General features: G+C 37.4%; 1 protein-coding gene across 1 annotated transcript; it reads right to left on the bottom strand.

Annotated features, from left to right (window-relative positions):
• Positions 1-2,614: 2,614 nt before the first annotated feature.
• On the bottom strand, positions 2,615-6,206 carry LOC145587652 (indole-3-acetic acid-amido synthetase GH3.10-like). The gene is made up of 4 exons (XM_081644370.1): positions 5,753-6,206; positions 5,442-5,543; positions 4,287-5,116; positions 2,615-3,330 (listed from the first exon to the last, which is right to left on the bottom strand). The coding sequence occupies exons 1-4, from the start codon at positions 6,052-6,054 to the stop codon at positions 2,783-2,785; spliced, it is 1,782 nt and encodes a 593-aa protein (XP_081500496.1). The 5' UTR covers positions 6,055-6,206; the 3' UTR covers positions 2,615-2,782.
• Between the last annotated feature and the right edge of the window lie 1,416 nt (positions 6,207-7,622).

The raw sequence follows: 7,622 nt of genomic DNA on the forward strand, positions 1-7,622 counted from the left end.
CTTAGCACCTCACATCACTCGCTGCAAGTAGGCCAAGAGCCTTACCTACCCAGTCATTCGGTTGTTCGAGCAGGCCAAGCATACCAAGAGCCCGGCTATCCTCACGCTGACACCCGCTCGAAATCCCTCCGCCAAGCTACCTCCTTGGCTTGCCTGCCCATCTCCTCGGCAAGCCTAGCTACCCCCTCAGCAAGCTGAGCCCAAAGCAATCATGTTTCAGGAAAGTGCCGAGCGCTCAACCTTTCCACCCTCTCGGCCTACATACCCCTCGGCTAGGCCTCCTACCACACTCTTACTCCCTCAGCATATGTCAGGCCTTCGGCGGGCTACTCACTCGGCTGTCAAGCCAAGTCCTTGGCCAGGCCTGCAAGGCCCTCAACGAAGCCGAGCGCTCGACCTGCTTGATTGTTTCCTAGCTAGGCGCTCGGCATGCGAGATTGCTCGCCTAGCTAAGAACTCAGCCCGCTTGGTCTCGCACGTCTCACCCCCTCAGCTTGCTAGCAAGCCCTCAGTATATCAACATTTAGAAAAAAAAAACTTAACTTACTTCGCTGATTGAAAGCCGAGAGCTCAGCCAATCATGCTAAGGCCGAGAATGATGCAAGCCAAGTGCCCAATCTTCAAGAGAGGCCCTCGGCACATACCCTAAGACCTCGGCAGCAATGCCCTCGGCTTGCCAGTAGGGCAATTGGCCCCTAACTATTCGCTCATCCTATCAAGCAAGGCCATGGGCTTGATAAGCAATTCCCTCGGCTCGTTATGTAACACCCTCGACCTGCTACTCTCTCGCACCTCATTAGTCATGCTGAGTGCTCAGCAGTCAGCGTCTTCTCATCCAAGCTGAGAGTTTGATGGCTCCTCCTCCTAAAAATCTTTGTCCGGTTAACCTGATCTACCCAAGGCACTCGGCCCTCACCTCTACTTCGCCTTACATTCTTCTCTCTCAGACCTACCCGAGTCACCTCCGCTCAGCCTAGCCATCTCTCTCTCAGCACACCCCTTAGCTATGGGCTGATGTGCCCATCTCTCGGCGCTCCCAAAACTGACCGAGCGCTAGGCATTCCACCACCTAGCAACTCAAAAGGGAAAAACTCGCACTCTCACCTCACTATCTCAGCGGGCCTATCAACTGTATTCGGCCGTACCCCATCGGCTTTCAGGCCGAGCCCTCGGCAGCTCAAGGAAATTAAAACTTCCTACTCCCCTGTTTAGCCTAATCGAAATTTTTTTTGTTTTTTTTTTTTAAAAAAAAAAAAGAAAAAAAAAAAAAAAAAAAAAAAAAACCTTGGCTAGGAAAATCAAAATTCAAACACCTCAATTCAAAAATTCAAGTACAAAAACGCAGATACATACTTTCGGATATACAAAAACGAATCAAAAGTTGGAAATTTTCACATACGTCGTCTTGAAGATCTTGATGAATTTGGATGAATCCGAGCGATGTGACTTGAAGCACTCAAACCCTCTAGAAATTTGGGCAAAAAGTTGAAAGAATTTTGTGAGTTTCTCTAAGGGAAGTATGAAGCAAATGAGAATGAGGTGGGATTCATATATTCAAAGCCTAGGAGAATGATCTCCCCAAAACCCTGGTTCAAATGGGCTTAGGTGATACTTGAGCCCAGAATGCCTCTAATGGAAAATTAAGCTTAATTACAAGCTAATTACCATTTAACTGCCATAAATTAATTCTTAATGCAAGCTTAGCCAAAAATCAACAAGTCATGCCTTCAGCAACATACAAGGGCTTTACCCTCAGAAGAAAATTTAAAAAAGATAGGCTCTCAGTTACCTTCAAGCCTTCATTGTCCTCCATCGTTCTCAAAGCAGCTCAAACACCTGTTTAGCATTGCTTAGGGATGGTTTTCACTCTAGCTAGCAAGTTGCTTGGGGTTCGTTTTAGCCTCCAAGTACGCATAGGGCTCGTTTTAGCCCTCAGGTATGCCTAAAAAGCTATTCTGACTCGCATGACAACTTATCAGCCTCAACCTCATTCATTTCGCATGACATCCGAACTTCATGTGATTTCGTTCACACATCAAGCGTGGGGATAAATGTTTGGGAAAATTCCATTGTCTTAGGCTTAGTGACCTGAAATTACAAAAATGCCCCTCCATGATCCAGCACATCATTAATGATTGCAAAGTATAGATTTACCCCTAATCTGTCCAACTAAGTACAGCTTTGCCACCAGAAAAGTACAACTATAAATAGCTCTGCAATCATTAATGAAAGGGACTTTTTCTGAATTCTCTCTCCTTCTCTCTACACTTTCTCTCTCTAATTACTCTCTCTAAAAAGCACGTTTGCTAACTTACGCATCGGAGGGGCTTTTCCGGGTCATACCCCCGGGGCAATTAACCTTCTTTGTTTTGCAGACATAGCTATCAGATATACTTGTGCAAGGCGGAGCTCTCGGACATACCTTGGCTAGGTGGACTCGAAGGATATTTGGACAATAATTGGACTTAGTTTGTAGGACATCTTAGTACCCTTACCCTAACATATCGAAGAGTATTCTGTTTCCAGAAACAGTTTTTAGTCTTTGTTTTTATTTTTCTCTGTACGTATCATGAATCAATTTTTTTTTGTATGTTGTAAATGAAATACATTTGGCATTCAAAGATAAATTACATTGAAGATATGTAAAACATTAACTCAATAATTTTTCCACTAGATTCTTAATTAATTACACATGAAAACTAAACCAAATTGTAAATAAACCTCTCTAGACCTTGTCATGTGTAGTAATACACCCAAGTTATGTTTATTATAACAATCTACTTCAGTTTTGGCTAATTGAGTCATATGCTGTACTAAAAAACCGTTTAACGGTACAATTATTCAAAATCTTGAGCAATTTCTGGTTACTAGTACACCTAGGTGTCTTAAACTGACTCAAAGCAGCCCCATTTCCTATGTAATACTCCAAAATTTTCCTGAAAGTTCCTCTTTCAACAACGCAAAGCTCTAGTGGTCCTATAGAGTTGGTCTTCCTAGACAATACGTAACCGTGATCGACAAAGGACTCATCCATCTTTTTGCAACACTCATGTAGCACTCGCTCCTCTGCTTCCCCCTTGATCTCCCAAAATATTACGTAATGCCCCGGCGTGCTGGCCACATTGGCATGGCTCGTGAAGTCGACTAGCTCAGCCTGCTGACTCAGAATCTGAGACCCTGTCTCGACAACAATCTGCAGGTCTTTCTCTGTGTTCTTGTCTATGTTGACTGTCAGAATCAGCTTCCTCCTGCATATGAAGCTCAGTTTTGGGGTACCCTTGTGGAACCCAGATACCTGCACCACATCTCCTAACCTATACCTGTATAATCCTACAAAAGAAATTTGAAATCGAAAATATTAATTTCATACATCATAATCGTACTAATGTTGAATTAAGTGATACATTATGATGATGGAACAATCAAATACTATGATAAGACATAAATGATGCAGCAAAAAATGACTCATCTCTGAGTCAACAAAAAATCATGATTAATTACCACTAATCTATCGACATATCCAATCCAATATTTCATAATTATTCCTTCTACAATGACACCCAAATAATTAATAAACGTGATAAATCCAAAATTGTGGTTCCTAAAAGCAGTACGTAGATAAATGGAACACCATGCACGCATCAGCTGTTAGTCGCATTATAGCTCACCACACGACTATGTAGAACAAGGTACACGGCCATATACATCACACATTCACACGAGGATGTTTCTACAGCGGTCGTTTGAAATATGATTACCTTATTATTTTTAATGATAAACAATATGAGCGATTCATTTTTTCACACTATAAATTGGACACAATTAGTATTCTAATTTCTACAATACAAATATAATTTTTACAAATTTTAATCCAACATGAAATAAATATTTTTCGAGAAACTATAAAATAAGAGTAAAAATTACATAAATAAAACTTAAAATTTGATAAATTAAAAAAATGTTGATAATAATATTTTATAGCAAAAATAGAGTAATATAATTAATTACTTGGATAAAAATGCGTTAATTATGAACTATATAATCATTAAGATATTATGATAGTCATATTTCAAACGACCACTATAGAATTTTCATTCACACGATGTGTAGCATTCCATTATATACGCGGTCATGCATCATATTGTTGTACACCAAGTCATCAACACACAAACGGATAGCAAACTTCTCCAGTTGCATTACTAGTTCCAACAATAGGAATATCATAAGAATACTGTATTAATGAACCGAATGAAAATAATTAGCTTTGTAACATATAGATAACGTACCTGTAAACGTAGTTAGGACTATCTCATAGTCTTGACCAACCTTGACCTTAGAAAGTGGAACCGGTTCATCTTCAATGAAGTCATCAAGAGCAGATGACTTCCCGTCTTCATACCTTCGATTTCTTTGAAGAGGTAGGAACTCAAAATAGGAGAACGTAGGCACGACTGCATAAGTAACATTCTCAGGAGGGGAAGAAGGATCAATATTCACCCCAATCCAACTTTCAGTCGACCCATAATCTGCACTTATTAATGGCAGATTTCCTGCATAATGCCTTAATTTTTTAAGGTAAGGCTGCATTGATCCTGTCATTATAGAATAAACATACTTCGCATTTGGCCATAACTTCGGTATTAAGCCAGACCAACTCTGCTTCTCTAGTTCCTCGCAAGATGCTCTAATTGTCAAGGCCAAACACGGGTTTGGATACAAAATCTGTAAGACAGATTCACGGACAGAAGGAATCGTAATTCTTGAGCTAAGTTTACCTTCTCTGATGTCTTTGCATAGCTCATTCCATAATTCTTCTAATGTTTCGAGTGCTTGAACTATACTGAAGACAAATGTTGACGTGATGAACTCAATTTTAGTGCTAAAGAAGAGGCCGAGGAGGAGGTGGCAGTACGTCGTTTGTGCATAGTCTCCACAAGTAATCACTTCCAGAGGACTGCAAGTGAAGCAATTGGTCTTTTCCTGCTTCAGCTTGAATTCTTTGCTGTTGAAGTAGTGAGTTGTAGCAGTTCCTGCAGTAAGGCCTCCCTTTGTCTTGAATTGCTTGCTGCCATAAATAAACTCTAGGATGCTTCCTCCAGCTTTTGTTGGATAAACCCTGAAATTGTGTAAGCAAACAAAAATTGCAAGAAATTATAATTCATTTTTAAGATCAATATATTAGAGTGGAAAAAAATGGTTGACCATACTAGTAGCGTAGTCTATGTAATATTTCTTTCCTCGTGAAATTAATTAAAGTAATAAAGTACAGTCATGTGAATTGATAGATTAATCAAATCCAAATGAAAGATGTATCATATCAATACGCTACAAAAGAAGTTTTGGACAAGATACTATTTTTGCACAAATTATAAGGCGGCTTTTTTCCTATTTAAGTTTTCTTGATTGGAATAGTTGATGATTGTAAGAAAAAGAACTCAAACCTTGATCTATAAGCCGCTGCCAATCTAAATGTCTGAAGAGTAGTGTGAGCACTGTGTTGAGTAAAAGGTACGTACTTTTGCCTTCCTTCAGTGGTACCAGAGCTACAATCATTCACAATATTTATCATACAATATTATATGAAATCACGTACAAAACAAAAATAATACGAATTGTTTGAAACATTCAACACTACAAAAGGTTGATATTGTTGTGAAAGTATACATCGAGATGAATCTAATAAGTGTGTCAAAAGTGCAAACAAGTACATAACATAGAAAAAAGCGAATATAGAAAGAAGGGAGATTTTCACCTTAAAGAAAGGTGAGTTATAGGGTGTTGAGTGAGAAGTGGAGAGGTATCTCCATCAGCAATCCTGTAAATATAAGGCTCAATATCTACATGACTTGAAAGCGGGACTAACTTGGTAAACACCTTTTCCAAAGTAGATGCATCCATTTCTCGAATATTCGTTACGCCACCTAACCACTTGCTTAGATACTCAACACCACAATTAACCTCAAGAATCTGTTTAAGTGTTTCTTGTTGCACTGATGTTGATTTGTCGGATATCTCGTCAAACCAGTCGATTATTTCGTAATCTTCGACACCCATTGCTGGTTTTTTTCCCTACAAATTGTGATCAGATGACATTAGTTTCATAAATAATACTTCTAATAATAACAATACACTTGAAAATGTTAGCAAGCAAGTATAATATAGGAATATTCTGTTACACATGAATTTTAGTGAATATTAAGGACCATCTATCTTATCTCAATAATTCTGACAACGTTGAAGGACCCTGTAATGAAGGTGATAGTATGTAGGTTCAAATGCTAGGTAAGAGTACGAAGGCATGTAAACCACAAAAAAAGTAAGTGAAAGACTTGATAAAGACCGATGTTATGTGACGGCCATCGTAGACAAGTTGTTCAAGGGACCAAGATTTAAATCAGCCTTTTTCACAGGTTGGCATATATACTTGGCTATGTAATGTTGGATCCTCTTTTGACATTTATGGTGAATTGTAATAAGCCAATAATTATTGGGAATCTTGGATATCGATGATCAATATAACAGTCAGGCCAAATTGTTCAGAAATACTATTTTATCACCTTGATAAACAAATTATGTTTATTTTAATGGTAAAATTATAAATATATAATTTCTTTTTTATAAAAACGGGCCCCTAGCTATTTGTTGATATAATAGCATAATTATCATGCTGACTAAACAATTTTGTTAATTTATTTACTATTTTGTCACACGATAAACAAGTTTTATAGAACGATAAGTGATAAACTGGGGTTCATCTAAATTGTTGAAATTATAATACAAATGAGCTGAGTGAGGGAAAAAAAATAAAATGATGACTTTTATACAGTATGTGGCTTGCCAAATCGTGTGGATAACCTTCATGGGGATTAATTCGATAGTGTTGTAGGGGTTACTCGGTCAATCAGTGTTATAGGGGATACTTCTCAGTGTCGTTACAGGGGTTATTCGGTCACTATTATAAGTATCCATTCAGTGTTATATAGGTTACTTTGTTATTTTACAAGCAGTTACATGGTTTGACCAGCTGCACACAAAACACGTTAAAAATAATAAATGTCATGTTTTTATTCCAATGTATAAAGTGATTACAAGATTTTACAAATAGCCTTTAATAGTGATAGAAAATTAGCTTAATGATGTAAAAAATCCTACAAATAAGCAAATACTCCTATAAATTATTTGTGAGTTTTTTTTATAAAGATACTATTTTTGAGACATAAAAATTCTTTTATTGCAACTTAAAACTAACGAATGTAGTACATAATACTACGTAACTCCCCACTAAACCATTACCACACTAACTTAATAAATGCATAAAAATTAACCAGAAATATGTTTGTAAAAAAAAAAAAAAATTAAAAAAAAAAGGAAATATTATAAGATTTTATTCCACTAACAACAACCCTTTAATTAATTGAAGCACTACCTCCAACACAAGTCTAATATTTTAAGGAATTAAGAATTTATGCAATTAATTAAGCTTAGGTCTTGTTTTAAAAATGGTTGCATAATTTCAAAATATAAATTTTAAATTTAAAACCAAAGGTTGATTATAAATACTAATCACTGGTTCGTACATGTAGTTGTACCATGCACATGGTACATCAATTCCAAAAAAAAAC

The sequence above is a fragment of the Chenopodium album genome, chromosome 17 (assembly GCF_948465745.1).
Source record: "Chenopodium album chromosome 17, dcCheAlbu1.1, whole genome shotgun sequence".
NCBI classification, from domain to species: domain Eukaryota; kingdom Viridiplantae; phylum Streptophyta; class Magnoliopsida; order Caryophyllales; family Amaranthaceae; genus Chenopodium; species Chenopodium album.